The sequence below is a fragment of the Diplodia seriata genome (assembly GCF_021436955.1).
Source record: "Diplodia seriata strain FDS-637 chromosome Unknown scaffold_10, whole genome shotgun sequence".
Taxonomy (NCBI): Eukaryota; Fungi; Ascomycota; class Dothideomycetes; order Botryosphaeriales; family Botryosphaeriaceae; genus Diplodia; species Diplodia seriata.
This window is the reverse complement of record NW_027117317.1, coordinates 813702-830054: the sequence shown is the minus strand read 5'-3', so window position 1 is coordinate 830054 and position 16353 is coordinate 813702. Positions and strand designations below refer to the sequence as shown.

Genomic DNA, 16353 nt, shown 5'->3' with positions numbered 1-16353 from the left:
CCTGATTCGCAAGCAATGCAGCCAACTCTTGGATTCATGATGGGCAGTTCGAGAATCCGCAGTTACACGCATCTGCTGGGCCTCTGCTGCTTTACTGCCTCCCGACATCCGCAGGGCTCGCTAACACGCTTCACAGTGCGACGAGCAAAAACCCACCTGCGGCAACTGCATAAAACGGGAGCAGTCATGCAGTCTTCAATTCGTCGTCCCCAACCTGCCCTACAGTCGGCCACCAGCGCAGAAGCCAAACCTTGCTCCTACTTCAGCTAGCAGCAGCCGCACCCAGTCACCCGTGGCCCTGGCGCCGAACATACTGCCCCAACCCGCGTCCCCGTCTCCGGCACTCGCGTCACCTGCATCCACCTCAACTCAACCCCCCGGCCTCACCTTTTCTGTCGAGGACATGGAGCTCTTGCACCACTATACCGTTTCCACCAGCCTTACCTTCTCCACCCGCTCTGATGTCCTCGAAGTGTACAGGTTAGCCGCGCCAGAAATTGCCTTCTCGGACCCACCGCTTATGAATGGCCTGCTCGCTATCTCGGGTCTGCATCGCGCGCACTGTTGTAGCGATATCGAGAAGCGCCGGCTTTACAGCACCATTGCGGCCGCACACCAGAACATTGCGCTCGGCGCCTTCCGTGAGCGACTATCCAACCTAACCCGCGAAAACTGCCCTGGCGTCTTCCTCTTCTCTGCCTGGCTCACCCTGTATGTCCTCGGTTCCATGCACCGGCTCCAATCCGCCGATCCTGACGCTGCCTCTGTCATCGACTTCGAGGACCCGTCCGAGTGGATTCGGCTGATGCGCGGCGTGCCGTCGATCCTGCGCCAGAGTGCCGTGTGGAGTTGGATACGCGAGAGCCCGCTGCGCCCCATTCTCGAGCCGGGCCTGGTCACCGACGAGCCGTTATCCCCCGAGTTGGAACGCCGCTTCGCGACGCTGCGGCGGGCGTTGATCGACGAGCCGCTTCCCGTGTCAACACCGGACGCACCGCAAATGGACGAGGAGGAATGCAAAGTGTATGCCGAGTCGCTGGCTATGCTGCAGAAGTATACCGCTTTCATCCTGCGGCCGTCGACGCCCGAGGGCCCGCTAGACCTGGTCGGCACCACGATGATCTGGCCAAACATTGTGCCCGATCGCTGGGTCGACTATCTGGGGCAGCATCGGCCTGGGGCGCTGGTCATGCTGGCCCAGTTCGCGGTTCTGGTGAACAACTTGCGCGGGTTTTGGTGGGCGAAGGGCTGGGGTCAGGGGCTAGTCGTCATTGCGTGGAAGCTGCTGCCTCCCGAGTGGAAAAGCTTGGTTGAGGAGCCGGCGGAGAGGGTAGGATGTACGCTGGGAGCGGTATGACCGCGAACATGGAGCTGGATTTAAAGTTGGGTACCTCAGGGATGGGTATGATATCTAATTTTCTTTGGCACACAACCACGTTCACAGTACCTTTGTTGCTCCAGCAGCGGCTAAAGCGGGCTAGGGGACGGGAATTTCGATCACCAAATCTTTCCTGAGCTTCAATTCTTAGCCTGTATGGAAGTTACCATGCAGACATCTATAGAAGCTTGTGTGAGATTGGGTGGAAGGCATGCTATCTCATCGCGAGAAGGTGCACACGACGAACAAGCTGGCGCCGTTCGGATAGCCCAAGGAGATCATGTTCCATGGAATGCATGGTTTCTTCTCCTATGAACATTCCTGCTCCAAGAAAGCTCCCAAGAAAGCTTTAGCGGGCGTTGATCTGGCACGGGCAAATGCCCATGCTCCCGGTATGCTGTCAGAGTCCTTCGTCAATAACGTTATGATTCTGGTCACACAACACTTGGATGAACGGGCTTCGGTCTCGCTTGTTTCGGCGGGGGGGTTCAGGCAGTGCAAGCGGGAAGACATAGCCACCACTTGAGGCAAAATCCCGCAACTCTAGGTAAATGACGATGCCGAAGCGGGATCCTGCACTAGGTGGCTTGCAAGAAAAGCTGGGGAAAGGTGCCCGGATGTTCGGCATGGGCAAGGGTTTGGTTCGGCCCTGCTTCAAGGGCCGTGGCCGTTGAGATGCCAGGTCCCTGGTAGAGAGCCGGCACTCGGAAGCCGATATGGTAGAAGCCGAAATGCTTAGGCGTGCTAGAGACGGCCCCCAGAATCTTGCAAAGCGGACGGATTAGCTTGCGGTCAGATTCGGTGGGTCTGGAGAAGAAGCGAAGGCCTTCTTCAGCCCTGTGAAAAATACACAGCCTCTTCCTTCCAGGTGCCGATCCACCCACGGGACTCGCTCACTCGCTCACAACATCGCAGCACCATCCGCCAGCTTTACGTACGAACCCATGCAAGCAAAGGGAGGGAAGGGCACGTGCGGCCAACACAGCAGAACTGCGCCATGTGCCATGGCCCTGTTGTTCTCGCACCATGGAGTCCTCGGCTTGGCGCATCCTTCGAGGTATATTTGGAAGTACTACGGGGACTTTCGCGTCACCGCCTGGGCTGACCGTGCGAAGAAGGGTTCTGCCTCGCGATAGTCAGCCCGTAAAGTCGAAGCAGCGTTGTATTCGCTGAGCCGCATGGCGGTGGCGGCTGCACCATGATGGAACCCGTGACCGTCGAAGGATCATTGTGCGCTGCCTGGAACAAGGCGACTCCCGTCCGCGGTGCCGGCTTTGCCGACTGCCACCTGTGGGCGCATTCCACCAGCTGATGTCATTGAACGGGCTCGGCGGAGGATGTTTTGATTGTGTGCGTCTGCCCTGCCGCGCCAGCGTTTCTGGGCTGGTCTCCCAGCAACGGGCCTGCACGCGGCGGCCTTACGACACCGCCCTGCTGTCCAATCGCCCTTCACCTGAAGAAAGCCGCGCGCTTGCGGACGGCGTTGGAGGTTGGAAAGTGTTGCGCGCGCAGCACAGAAGCGCAGCCGCGGTTGAGAGTTGGGCCCTCTGGATTTGCACAGCCCCGGCCACCGTGGTCGCACCTACGCACTAAAGCGACAAGCTTCGCATTGGCCGTGGCCCGCTGCAAGCTCCCTCCCAATTGGGTAAGCTCAACCCTCTGGTGAGCTCACCTCCGCATCCTTCGTGCAAGGCGCCCTTGTCTCTCCGCCGTTGATCCATCCTCGGTCGCGCTAGTTATATATCACCTGCCGCTCGCACAGCTCTTTGTCCCTTTCTCTTACATTCCACAGTCATATTCAGCGACTTGCACGTTTGTAGTCGCACACAACACCCGCGTCTCCCCAGTTACGAAGCTTCCCCGCCCGCTCTCTCCACCTTCGCCCAACACCCACCATGGACTCCTCTACTGCCCCGCGCACCACCAACGGCAAGGCGCCCGTCTCCGACAGCACCGCCAGCTCTACCCGGCGCGTTCGCGACAACAGCGATGAGCCCATTGTTAAAGTCCAGCCTCCACGTCGCGAAGACCTCCAACCCAGCTATGCCCAGGTTCTTAAGCCCGATACCGAAGACTCTGCCGCCCACGGCTGGTATGGTGCCATGATCAACGCCCTCGGCTCTTGCATTGGCACTATGGGTGCTATTCCATGCTGCCTGATCTGTCCCAACCCTTATAAGCCTGTAAGCCAGGGCAATGTCGGCCTGGTTACCAAATTCGGTCGCTTCGCTCGCGCAGTAGACCCTGGTCTTGTCAAGGTGAACCCGCTTAGCGAGAACTTGATTCAAGTTGATGTCAAGATCCAGATAGTCGGTGAGTAGCGAGAACACCCGCGGATCAACGGCGATAGAGGCTCTAATGCGCATTGAACAGAGGTCCCTAAGCAGGTCTGCATGACCAAGGACAACGTTTCGCTCTATCTCACCTCAGTCATCTACTACCGCATCACATCGCCACACAAGGCTGCCTTTGGTATCGCCAACATCCGCCAGGCACTTGTCGAGCGCACTCAGACTACCCTTCGCCACGTCATCGGCGCTCGCGTGCTCCAGGATGTTATCGAGCGCCGCGAGGAGATTGCCGCCTCGATCCGCGAGATTATCGAAGACACCTCGACGTCGTGGGGTGTCGAAGTCGAAAGCATGCTCATCAAGGACATCATTTTCAGCCAGGAGCTCCAGGACTCTCTGTCCATGGCCGCCCAGAGCAAGCGTACCGGAGAAGCCAAGGTCATCGCCGCACGCGCCGAAGTCGAGTCTGCCAAACTCATGCGCCAGGCCGCCGACATCCTGTCCAGCGCTCCTGCCATGCAGATCCGCTACCTCGAGGCCATGCAAGCAATGGCAAAGACCGCGAACAGCAAGGTCATCTTCTTGCCTGCAACGAATCAGACTGTTCAGTCTCAGCTTGCGCAGGCCGATGCCGTCGGCGAAGGCCCCAGCAGGTACCGCGAGGAAGGTGGTGCCGACTTCGGCTATGGCACCCACGACACCAGCTTCAACAAGGCCCTCCAAGCTGGCCAGGTCGAAAGCATCTAAACTGTCGTCCTACAGATGATGCGTGATGAATAGTGGTGAATTTGTACGATGTACGAAGAACGAATTGCTTACGAGTACCCTGCTTTCTTTTTATTTTTCTTCAATCTTTTTATCAGTATAATTATTTTGCAACGGAGGGGATGGAGTTGGCTGAGGAGGAGGTGGGACGTGGAGCTTGCGCCTGTTTTGATACCCAAAAGGATACCCGCATTGTCATTCGCTCATACCCCGTCTAGGGCTCGCTGTACGTATTCTCGATAGGAAACTAATAATTCAGAAAAAAAAAAAAAGGAATCAGTGCCAACGTCACATGCACATATTCAAGTTCTGATACATAAGCTGACCGCATCTATAAAAACGGAGTGCTAGCATTGCTATCTCAACTGCATCATGCACACACTGTCTGTTTCGTGTAGGACTGTGACGTCAGCCGCCCTGACACGAGGACAGGATATTCTGACGGTGGAGAGGACGATTTGAGGCGTGCCCGATGGGTGCGGATAAGATAAAGGCATGCGGCTTACACGGTGACGAAGACGCTGGGCATGTTGCTGAAGATCAGGATGAAAGTCGTTGCCGCATGCCAGGTGTGGCAACCTCTTCCGGACTCAAGGGGCTGGCATTGAAAGACTTCTGCGATTCGAGGCTTCGCGCCCATAGACCAGGCGCTACAATAATGCGATGGGATCAGGCGCAGGCTTTGCTAGCGGTCATGCGCTGAGCGACGAGACTGAAGACGGCGACGGAAGACATGAACAGAACCAAGTTATAAAACTTTGCCACCGTCAGAGGGTGCATTTCTTAGGCAGGAGTAAAGCATACCGCATTGCGGGAATATGCACTCTCCTCGGCCTCGCTGCGGGCCTCGACAAAGAGGCGGCGGAGGTTTGGTAGATTCGAAGTCTGGGAGCGAGTCAGTGTGGCCGGCGCAACGAGAGGGGAATTGCGACCGAACCATCTCAAGAACGTGTATGAGTGTCGAGGATGCAGAGACGAGGCAGATTGCATGGGTGCGGTGGGGAGTGGACTTCTGGCGGCTTGGCACGGGATAAGCTTGGGGCGGTTGCGTAGCATCATTAGCCTTTGAGGCGGGCGGTAAGTCAGCCCTTGACTTATGCTAGAAGCCAGAACACCGCATCCGCCTCGAGCTCCTCCGCGACACCACGCGTTCGCATCTTCACCGCCCACCACCTCTGCAACCCGCCGACTCGTTGTTCCGCCCTTCACAGCTCTCCGCACTCGCTGCCAATCGCCTGCGCAGCCTTTCCGCCAGCGTTCGCCGACCCCCGTCCCTGCGGCGTCAGGCTCCGAAATAATACCAGGAAGTCGGTGCATGAGGGGCGCAGCTGCCGTCGTCACCTCTGCAGCTGAACAGTAGAGATGGCAGTCAACCGAATTCGCGGCGCCTTCGCCGTCCCCCGCAAGGGCGAAACCTTTGAGCTGCGTGCTGGCCTTGTGTGAGTGTGCGATCCCCCCGCGTGTCGAGTTAGGCGCTGACTAGAGCTAGATCGCAATATGCCTACGAACGGTACGTCCCCGCCGACCACCCCCTGCTAATCATGCTCCATACTGAGAAGAGCGCAGCAAAGAAGCGATCCAGAAGACCATCATGTCCATGACCCTGGGCAAGGATGTATCTGCCTTGTTCCCCGACGTCCTGAAGAACATCGCCACGGCCGATCTCGACCAGAAGAAGCTTGTGTACCTGTACCTCATGTGCGTTGCGTCCTTGCTCCTCCCGGTACCTTCCATAATCTGACCGCTGCGGCGTGCAGGAACTATGCGAAATCACACCCCGACCTCTGCATTCTCGCCGTCAACACCTTCGTCCAGGATTCCGAGGACCCCAACCCCTTGGTCCGCGCCCTTGCCATAAGGACAATGGGCTGCATTCGCGTTGACAAGATGGTGGATTACATGGAGGAACCGCTAAGGAAAACGCTGCGCGATGAGTCTCCCTACGTCCGCAAGACCGCCGTCATCTGCGTCGCCAAGCTGTTCGATCTCAACCCCACCATGTGCGTGGAGAATGGCTTTCTGGAAATCCTGCAGGAGCTCATTGGCGACCCCAACCCTATGGTCGTTGCCAACTCCGTCACCGCTCTAGTTGAGATCCACGAGTCCGCCCCCGACATGAATGTTTTCGACATCACGCCCCAGAGATTAAAGAAGATGTTGATGGCTCTGAATGAGTGTACTGAATGGGGTCGTGTCACCATCCTGACTGCTCTGGCTGACTACAAGGCTTCGGATGTCAAGGAGGCTGAACACATTTGCGAGAGAGTGTCGCCGCAATTCCAGCACGTCAACCCTAGCGTTGTTCTTGCCGCAGTCAAGGTTGTATTCTTGCACATGAAGTACATTGGTCCCGAGCTCGCCAAGTCCTACCTGAAGAAGATGGCTCCTCCGCTTGGTGAGTGCTGTATTTGTCTTACTACTGGTCCTGGCTGACTGGTCCAGTGACGCTTGTGTCCTCCGCGCCCGAAGTTCAATACGTCGCCCTTCGCAACATTGACCTCCTTCTCCAGAAGCAGCCCGACGTTCTCAGTAAAGAGATGCGTGTTTTCTTCTGCAAGTACAACGACCCCCCGTACCTTAAGCTGGAGAAGCTGGAGATTATGGTGCGGATAGCCAATGACCGGAACGTCGATCAATTGCTTCAGGAATTGAAGGAATACGCTACCGAAGTAGACATGGATTTCGCCAGGCGGGCTGTCAAGGCCATTGGCCAGGTTGCCATCAAGATCGAGAGCGCCACAGAGAATTGCGTCAACACCCTCCTTGATCTCATCAACACCAAGGTTAACTACGTCGTGCAAGAGGCAGTTGTGGTGGTCAAAGACATTTTTCGGAAATACCCCGGGTACGAGGGTATAATACCCACACTCTGCCAGTGCATTGACGAGCTGGACGAGCCTATTGCCAGAGGAGCTCTCATCTGGATTGTCGGTGAATACGCGGAGAAGATCAGCAATGCAGGAGAAATACTCGCGGGTTTTGTGGATGGATTCAGCGAAGAATTCACCCAGGTACGACTTCCCATGAGTCTTGCGTGAATCATTCTAACCTCTCGCACAGACTCAGCTGCAAATCCTCACCGCCGTTGTCAAGCTCTTCTTGAAGAAGCCTGATCAGTCGCAAGGTCTGGTTCAGAAGGTTCTCCAGTCCGCGACTGCAGAGTGCGACAACCCTGATGTCAGAGACCGCGCCTACGTTTACTGGAGGCTGCTTTCGAGCGATCCGCAGACCACCAAGGTAAGTTCTGTCTGATCCTTGGAGTAGCAACCAATTCTAATGAGAAATAGAGCGTGGTCCTTTCAGAGAAACCCCCGATCACCACGACCATTCCCTCATTACCTCCGGCGCTTTTGGATCAGCTCATTTTAGAGCTCTCGACGCTGGCGTCGGTATACCACAAGCTACCCGAGTCATTCCTTGGTCAAGGCCGGTTCGGCGCCGAGGCCATGCAGAAAGCCGCTATCGAGTACGTTGTCTTCTGCAGAAAATGCAAGGATATCGGTGCTAACAGATTCCAGGGAACAACGCCAGCTTGCGCGCGAGAATCCCATTGCTGCGGCAGCCGCAGCAGCAGCAGTGTCGGGTGGCTCTGGTCCGCCGCCTAGCAACGTCGAGAACTTGCTCGACATCGACTTCGATGGCGCGGCGCCGGCGTCGATGCAGAGCCAGCCGCCTTCTGGGTCATCTGGTCTGGAGGGATTGGCAGGAACGCCACAACGTGTGGCATCGCCGACTTCGGCAGGGCCCGGGCCGAACAACAACATGGATGACCTCATGGGCCTGTTTGGCAGCGGTGGAGCAGTGCCGGCACCTGCCAGCGCAGGCACTCCCGGAGCGAGTGGAGCGAACGATATGATGAACGGTTTTGCGGCCATGGACCTGACCGGAGGAAGCCAGCCTCCGCCGCCACAGCAGCAGATGGGGCAGCAACAGCAGAAATCGAGCAACGACCTGTTGGATCTGATCTGATGAGATTAGGTGGGAAGTGCCAAGGAGGCTGGCGGAGCGGAAGGCCGGCACCAAGCTGGGGCCCCACAGTGGACAGGCGGGGCGGGGCGCACGAATGGAGCTTCGGTCAGCTAGTTTGTGGGGTGGATTAGGCAGCGCTACGTGCGTACGGCAACGATGGGATTGGACGAAGCCACGGGGTAGATGAAAGCATGCAAGTAGCACGAAGACACATAGACAAAATTCGGCGGCCGTGGGCAGGTTTAATGAAGTACGTATACCTATCAATGGGATTGTGGATGCTTTCGTCCGAAGAAGGTCCTGTAGCAGAGGGCCACGGGCGGAGCGCGGAGCGCGGCCAATAACGCGTGGGCCGACGGGAGCAAGGCCGGGCTCTCGGCTGCAGGCGGTGCGTCGAGCCTCGGCAACTTTCACATGCCCGCGGCCTCGACAAGCAGTGGCTGACGCGCGGGCGGATGCAGCCAGCGCCCGTCGGCCCAGCGAGGAGCCGCAACAACTTTTCGAACTCTGGGAATCGAGGGGCCGACGCTCATATATCGCCTTGCCTGCCCAAACCCTCTTCTCCCTTGTTCTACTCTCGACCTGCGCATCCCGAGATCCCTTCACCTACCTTTGCTCCCCACGCCGTCCGAGCTCAAGCTCTACCCACCGCGTAGCTTCTTTTGTGCTCTCCCACCCCGCCGCTCTCCTCCTTTCACCCCTCCTATTCCTCCCACGCCATTTTATTGTTCAACACCGCGCCGTGAGAATACTACACGTAGTATTTCGCTTGCGCTCCCCGGCTCCCCGTTGCTCGTCACACGCGGCGCCCAGACTTTTGAACACCGAGCCCTCCCACGTGGTGCACGCTCGACGCGCCTCATTTGTCTTGCTGAAAGAGGGAAGCCCGGCGCCTTTCGTCCGATTCGACAGCAGACACCCGCATCACACGCGAACAACAACCGGGCCTCGACCCCTCCCCCACAAACGCGAAAGCTGCTCGGCTTCCTCTCCGGCGCACGCGTGGTATAACCAGTCACCAGCCTTCACTCCAACATCCTTGGCCATCCGCCTTTGTGCCGAGACCCGCGAATACCAGCACATAACAACACGATGCCGGCGGAGAAGACCCTGGACGCGGCGGCGGCGGCGCTGCCGAGCAAGGAGGAGCTGAAGCAGGACGTGGCCGAAGCGACCAAGTCGTCGCTGCAAAGCCTGCGCGCGCTGGCGGCGGGTGGCGTGGGCGGCGTGTGCGCCGTCGTCGTGGGCCACCCATTCGACCTCGTCAAGGTACGGCTGCAGACGGCCGAGAAGGGTGTGTACAGCGGCGCTATGGACGTGGTGAGGCGGACGATCGCGAGGGAGGGCTTGGCGAGGGTAAGTTTCCTTCTTTTGCCTCTCTGCTTTTGTGTCTTCTGGGGATTGGGGGATTGGTGTCGAGGAATGGGTCGGACCTCTCGGTGGTGTGGTTGTGACGAAGAGGGGTCGTCGCCTGCGAGATGTTGCTGCCGTGTCGCGCAACGGCAACCTGCAGCTGCTTCGTCTTCCCTGCATAAAGAACCTCAGGACTAAGGTGCGCCAACGCAGGGTCTCTACGCCGGTGTTTCCGCACCTTTGGTAGGAGTGACGCCCATGTGTAAGTTCTCTTCACTTCCCGCCAATTTTGACTTCAATCTGGACTAACGTCATACCCTCCTTCCAGTCGCCGTATCCTTCTGGGGCTACGATGTCGGCAAGCAGCTCGTCTCCTCCGTGTCCCCCGTCCACAATGACCAGTTCACCATCGGGCAAACCTCCGCCGCCGGCTTTTTCAGCGCTATCCCCATGACGCTCATCACCGCCCCCTTCGAGCGCGTCAAGGTCCTCCTCCAGATCCAAGGTCAGAAGCAGCTGGCCCCCGGCGAGAAGCCCAAGTATAGCGGAGGCGTGGACGTGGTGCGCCAGCTGTACAAGGAGGGCGGCATCCGCAGCGTCTTTCGCGGCTCCGCCATGACGCTGGCGCGCGACGGGCCCGGCTCCGCCGCCTACTTCGCCACTTATGAGCTCATCAAGCGCCGGCTCACACCCAAGAAGGCCGACGGCTCTCCAGGCGAGCTGTCGCTCACCGCCGTCATGGCCGCCGGCGGCGCCGCGGGTGTCGCCATGTGGATCCCCGTCTTCCCCGTCGACACCATCAAGAGCCGTCTGCAGAGCGCCGAGGGCAACCCCACCATCCGTGGTACTATCCGCGATATATACGTCCGTGGCGGCGGCGCCAAGGCCTTCTTCCCCGGTTTGGGCCCCGCCATGGCGAGAGCCGTGCCGGCCAATGCGGCGACCTTTTTGGGCGTGGAGTTGGCGCAGAAGGCGATGACCAAGTTCTTCGACTAGGCATCTCATGGTACTGGATGGAGGGTATCCGTTTCATGTGTTGAAGTATACTTGTGCAAGAAAAGAAAGAGAATGGGAAATGGCCATGTTTGATGATGTTGAATGACAACTTTAAAGGAGGCTGACTGCTTTGCATTTTTCCTTGAGGAGGTGAAACGGTGGCGTCGTTTTCAAGTCTTTGGACGCATCTTCATTGTTGTGCTTTAGGGGACGGCGGCGAGCTGACTTCTATCATACATGCATAAAGGGGCTGGTTGTTTACTCTGTTCTTCTTTCCATTTACGCTTTTCGAGACCACCTAGAGCTTCCAGTATCAGCGTTTCCTGCACGGCCGTCACGTACAAAAGATTTCGTAGAAGCATACGAGTTCACACTTGATCAATCCACAAATCATCATTGATGTAAGTCTACTCGTGTTATTTTGCGTATGCCTTTGAGAACAACGTCGCAATGAGTCGGTACAACATTCTTATGGTGGCAGCTGGAACCTACATCCAGACGTACATGCGAGTTTTGAAACTGCAAAAATACACGAAAACGATTCCAATAGCCACATAGCGTCTCTCGTAAGATAAACACAGGTGAGCTTAATCACTTCTGCAATCAGCTAGGATGTGAAGGATTCTGGTACATTTCTTTATTGAGATCGAAGTGGATTCATGGTACCATTACTATCTTTCGGCTTTCGTATTTTCATGATCATGAGCTTATTGGAAGGGATGTTCTTTTTTCCAACAAAGGGAAAATCATCAGGAAAAAATAAGTACATGAGATGCAGAAACCCAAAAGAAGTACAACCAACGACCAATCTTTGCTTGAAACAGGGATCTTAAAAAGTACGAGGTATTAAATGTATATCATCAAAGTGGTGGTAAGCCCCCTTGATCGTGGGTTTTGTGATAACTGAACAAGCCGAGTCGCAACCAAGGAGATTCGTTGATCATCGTCATCAGTCGTCAGCATCTATTGAACAGTGAAAAGAATAAGAAAAAGGGGAAAAACAGGTATCATTCCAAGGCTTGTTTCTCAAAAAGTGGAAGAAGAGCAAAAAGCCTGTACGCGATGTCCGCCTACCGCCTTCTTCCACCAGGCCGACTTCCGCTTGCGCTGCCGGCACCCAGCAGGTCGCTCGTGAGCTTTTGAAACATCTTCCCCGCCGAGTTACCCCCAGACAGGAAGTCTTCCAACTTGTCGGCAAGTGGGTCTTCGCCACGTTGCGGCACGGGACGACCGTTAGGGTCGAAGCGCTGTGGAAGCTCGATTGTCTCGCCGGAAGAGATGGAGGAAGGTGAATCTGGTCGGTTACGGAAGGCTGAGTGAGAAGAATCGCGGGAGCGGCTATGCAAGGGCGGGCGTCCATCTTCGTGAAGGTCATGATCGTCGACATCGTAGTCATCGTATTCATCGTGCTGGCGTGGGCGCGACGTTCTATTCTGCCGCCGGCCCCCTGGGGAGTCCTCGTCGGAACTCACAATCTCATATTCCTCGTCGTCATCGATTTTGCGGGGACGTTCGCGTGTCAGTTCTGGTGAGGGTACGGGGGTTGGTAAATCGAATTGAACGCTTTTCTCGGACTTTTGCGGCTGTTGTTGCGATGCTTCACTGGTCGCTCCGGTCCTTAGACTAGCTGCACGCATACGTGTCAGTATTTTCCAAGCCTCTGGCTGTCCAACAGTTCAATGCATCAATGAACGGCGGACCCACCAATATACGGTTCCTCGATCGCCGACGGAGCGGACGGAGCACTCACATTGTCATCTCCACGATGGTGACCCCGGTCTTCGTAGTATTCAGGCTGCGGCTCTCGAGGTGGCGGCGGGAAGTATGGTGCTTGTTGTTGATGGGGGTAAGCCGGCTGCGCAGGGCCAGGATTAGGACCGTAGTCTGCTGGATTATACACAGCAGGGCCGCCGAAAGGAGCCGGCTCGTAAGGACCCTGTTGCATTGCTGCATCGTACCCTTGCGGCGGCGGAGGGAACTGGTTGGTTTCCGGGAAATAACGTCCGTTCTCAGGCGGATACGCCCCGGGAGGATAGGGCTCGGCAGGATAGGCACCCGGTGGAGGAGGGCTATATGCTTCCTCGCTAAACGGGCGTTCCTCCTCTGCACCTAAAGACCTGTTAGTCGATATTGTTCGGTGATTGAAACATTCGGCTAAACTTACGCTTCCTCTCTTTCTTATCCGCTTTTTTGCGTTCTCGTCTCTTGGCCGCCTCGTGAGCCGCAACACCAGCGACACCAGCAAGTGCTGCTGCCTCAGCGACCGCTCTAGAACGACTCCTGCTCCTACTACGGCTAGACCGGTGTCGACGCCTTCTCCCATCAGACTCGGAACCAGAATCGGATGGGTGGCGTCGACCACGATAATCAGCCGGATCGTCAGGATCATATCCTAAGCTCCCAGAGCGGCGATGGCGTCCGCTCGCACTTGGCTCGACGTAGATGGGATCACCACCGTATACTACAAGAGCTGGGTCACTTGCGGATGCCCGCCGAGAACGTGAGGGTACCGACCTAGATCGAGATCTTGACTTCGACCTTGACCTTGACCTTGACCGTGATATGCGTTCTTCCTTGCCAGCTTTCTTGCCCGCGTTCTTTTCGTAGAGACCAGCGAGCGCTGCTCCGCCAAGGCCAGCGGCGGCGATAGGAACACCAGTCCTCAGTCTACTACGGCTGCGTGATTTCTTGTTGCGTCTGCTCCGAGACCTGCTGCGAGCTCGTTCAACGAGGCCGGCCACCGCCGCACTAGCAAGCCCGGCCTGGGCTATGCGTCTGTTTTTGTGCTCCGGATCGCGGTGTTTGCTCTTTGACCTAGACCGCGATGGAGATGGACTGAAATCGTCGCCACTCGCTCCGCTAACTGAGTGACGGCGCCTTCTGGAGCGACTTCTCCGCTCGATCACATTGGTATTGGGATTTCCCTTCTGGCCACGACCAGCAGCATATGCGAGTGCACCTACTGCAGCAAGGGCGGCCACGCCCGCGACCTTGCGTCCCCTTGAGTGGGACCTGTCGCGTCTGTGATGGTGATGGTGATGGTGACGACCCTCGGATCGGGAACGTGACCTGAACTCTCTCCGAGCGCGGGAAAGAGCCTCCGCACCAACAGCACCAAGCGCACCATAACCAAGACTCTGTCGAACACCATGACCCGGATCTTCGCCCTTCTGCCTGCGCTGATGGCGAATCAACTGGGCGGCGCCGACACCGGCAACGATTCCCTCGGCCAGATGGCGGCGATGGTGTGGGCTGCGATCGCGGAACTCCTCATCCCGGGTACGTCGAATATACTCGTACTCGTCGTCGCTGTGCCAGTCGTGCTCACCATGCCGTGCGCGACCGCGTTCGCGTTCGTAGTAGTCATCTTCTTCCCAACCACGGCCGTGGTCAACTTCACGGATCCTTCGTTCGTAGTAGTAGTCGTCCTCACGGGGATCCGGACGCTTGGCAACCTGACGGTCTTCTACTTCAGAGCGCTCGATGAACTCGTATTGGGGTTCCTCCCTCCTCAGGATGATTTGCTGCCTGACGGGAGCTTCTTGGACAATGATTGGCTGCGGGTTGGATTGCCTGATGACGATAGGCTGTGGCGGAGGATCTGGACGAGAGAAGAACTCGGTGGACTTGGAGTACTTCTCCAGGGCGTACGGCTCGTTCGGCTCCTCGTCGATTTCGCGTTCAATGGTGTACTGGCGGACGCGAGGGGGCGATGGCGAGTGTTCGATGACGTCGCGCTTTATGCGATATTCATGCACGTCGCGGCGGGGCGACGCAGGGCGGTCGACGTCGCGCTCGACGTAGCGGTATTCGTGAACGTCGCGACCGGAGGCGCGGTCGGAGTCTCGGTCGACTACATAGCGCTGGCGTACAACGGGCGGATCGGCCTCGCGTTCGCGGGTGACGATGCGGGTTTCCTCGTAGTGATCGTCACCGTACGGATTGTCGTCGGCGACGCGGTAGCGGCGGATGACGGAGGAGGGGGCTTTGCGAGAGGCGTGCGACTGGAGGTCCCAGTCGCGCTCGCGGGTTGTTTCTTTGTAGATGACGGACATCTGGGGCTGCTCGCGGGGTGAGGCGGCAGCGTGCGTGCAGTGCGTAGCGAGTCGTGCAACGGGCGCGTGCAGCCGACTCTATTTACCAGCAGTTGTTGTCGTCGGTGCTGAGCGATCGCCAACTAGCGCAGCAACGCACCGGACAATTTGAGCGGGAGCAGAGCCGTGGACGACAGAAGACCGGGTCGCAGCGCGGGCGGGCGGCGTGTTGGGCTCGGGGCGGGAAGGCTGCGAGGCTGGCGGGTCGTGGGGCGGATGACGGTGGCAGCACTGTCGATCGCGCGTGGTGGGCCTCCGCACGCGCGCGTGATTGACGGGGACCCGCGGATGGGCAACCAAGCCTGCTGGGGACTGGAGATGGAGTGCGCGAGGAGCAGCGAAGGAAGAAAAGAGGTCAGGAGAGCGAGCGGGTGCGCATTCAACACTCGCCGGTGGCTGGCTTGGGCAGCTCGAGGTGGCAGCTTCCAAGTTCTACCGCCTTCTCTGCTCTGCAGGCTGGGGTTCGGGCTCGACCACAGGGAAAAAATGACGTAGCGGCTGGTAGGGCGTCGACCCTTCGCGACTGCGCGGGCGCCGCCCGCCATGATATGCCCTCAACCCAACCCTCCTCCTGTCCGCGTGGCATCAGCGGCACCTCCAGGATGCCTTGCCGGCCTCGTGCCGCTGCTGCGCGTCAGCCCGGCTCCTGCCATCTATCCACACCAGCGGCTTGTCTAACGCCACGGCGCGTTGCAGACGCTCAGCCAGAGTCTGCAGTGCCCCTCCCGGATGGCCGTCTGTTGCCTGCACACCTCCGCTCGTCATGTTGCGCGGCAGCTGGATGTGGCGCCGCTACTTAAGAGAGCAAACCTTCAGCATAGCCCCCCCGACGGTGAGCGTTTACCAACCTTTGCCCCGTTGGGGCCTATGACTGCAAACTGAAGTGCCGCCCTCCGCACGCCGCTCGATGCGAAAAAGCGCCCTCCGCCGTTCTTCCTCGACTCGGGCAGCCGCAAGCAGGGCTCAGCTCTTGCTGCCTAGCAGACCGGTGGGAATTTGCGCCCATCGTGTATACACAGCCCAGCGGCAAGGAGGACTATGTCCGTGTTTGGCTGACCGAAATACAATGTCTATGTATGCCCCGGGCACGCTAATGGCCGACCTGGTTTCCATTTCAAGCGGGGTCAGCACCGAAACCGCTGGCCGCGTTGGGTAGATCACTGTTGTCCTTCTTGCCTTTCAAAACATCGACTTTCCTGGGATCGCATCCAATAATCCGGTGAACTGACCCGCACCGGTATGCAGCAGAACTTTGCGTTAGGCGGCCCATATGCCTGAACTGGCTTCTCTCACATGCTCACTACTGTGGAGACCCAAAAGACGTGGCGTTGTGCTTGCGTCTGACGCATGGGCCTTTGGGATTCAGTCTCCCCGAGTGCCCTCGTCCCCTCCACCGTCTTTCCGACCACTAGAATGTGCCTGCCTCGCGTCAGCGGCTTCTGCATCATGCACATCCTTCTGCCTTCCTCGCTATTTGCACCTTCCAACCACCGGTGACAAATGCATG

At 57.8% G+C, this 16353-nt stretch overlaps 5 protein-coding genes across 5 annotated transcripts; 4 read left to right on the top strand and 1 right to left on the bottom strand.

Moving 5' to 3' along the window:
* Positions 1 to 403: 403 nt before the first annotated feature.
* Positions 404 to 1357, top strand: SLS55_009450 (uncharacterized protein; the record flags this gene model as incomplete). The annotated part of the gene is made up of 1 exon (XM_066780851.1): positions 404 to 1357. One exon carries the CDS (start codon positions 404 to 406, stop codon positions 1355 to 1357), a length of 954 nt encoding a protein of 317 aa, XP_066628797.1.
* A 1916-nt stretch (positions 1358 to 3273) lies between these two features.
* Positions 3274 to 4416, top strand: SLS55_009449 (uncharacterized protein; the record flags this gene model as incomplete). Its single annotated transcript, XM_066780850.1, has 2 exons — positions 3274 to 3691; positions 3752 to 4416. The coding sequence occupies 2 exons, from the start codon at positions 3274 to 3276 to the stop codon at positions 4414 to 4416; spliced, it is 1083 nt and encodes a 360-aa protein (XP_066628796.1).
* A 1380-nt stretch (positions 4417 to 5796) lies between these two features.
* On the top strand, positions 5797 to 8403 carry APL2 (beta-adaptin; the record flags this gene model as incomplete). Its single annotated transcript, XM_066780849.1, has 8 exons — positions 5797 to 5873; positions 5924 to 5944; positions 6001 to 6132; positions 6192 to 6829; positions 6877 to 7445; positions 7495 to 7671; positions 7722 to 7900; positions 7953 to 8403. The coding sequence occupies 8 exons, from the start codon at positions 5797 to 5799 to the stop codon at positions 8401 to 8403; spliced, it is 2244 nt and encodes a 747-aa protein (XP_066628795.1).
* Positions 8404 to 10014: 1611 nt separating this feature from the next.
* CRC1 (carnitine transporter) lies at positions 10015 to 10752 on the top strand (the record flags this gene model as incomplete). The annotated part of the gene is made up of 2 exons (XM_066780848.1): positions 10015 to 10018; positions 10085 to 10752. 2 exons carry the CDS (start codon positions 10015 to 10017, stop codon positions 10750 to 10752), a joined length of 672 nt encoding a protein of 223 aa, XP_066628794.1.
* A 2859-nt stretch (positions 10753 to 13611) lies between these two features.
* SLS55_009446 (uncharacterized protein) lies at positions 13612 to 14807 on the bottom strand (the record flags this gene model as incomplete). The annotated part of the gene is made up of 2 exons (XM_066780847.1): positions 13612 to 13679; positions 13877 to 14807. 2 exons carry the CDS (start codon positions 14805 to 14807, stop codon positions 13612 to 13614), a joined length of 999 nt encoding a protein of 332 aa, XP_066628793.1.
* Positions 14808 to 16353: the final 1546 nt, after the last annotated feature.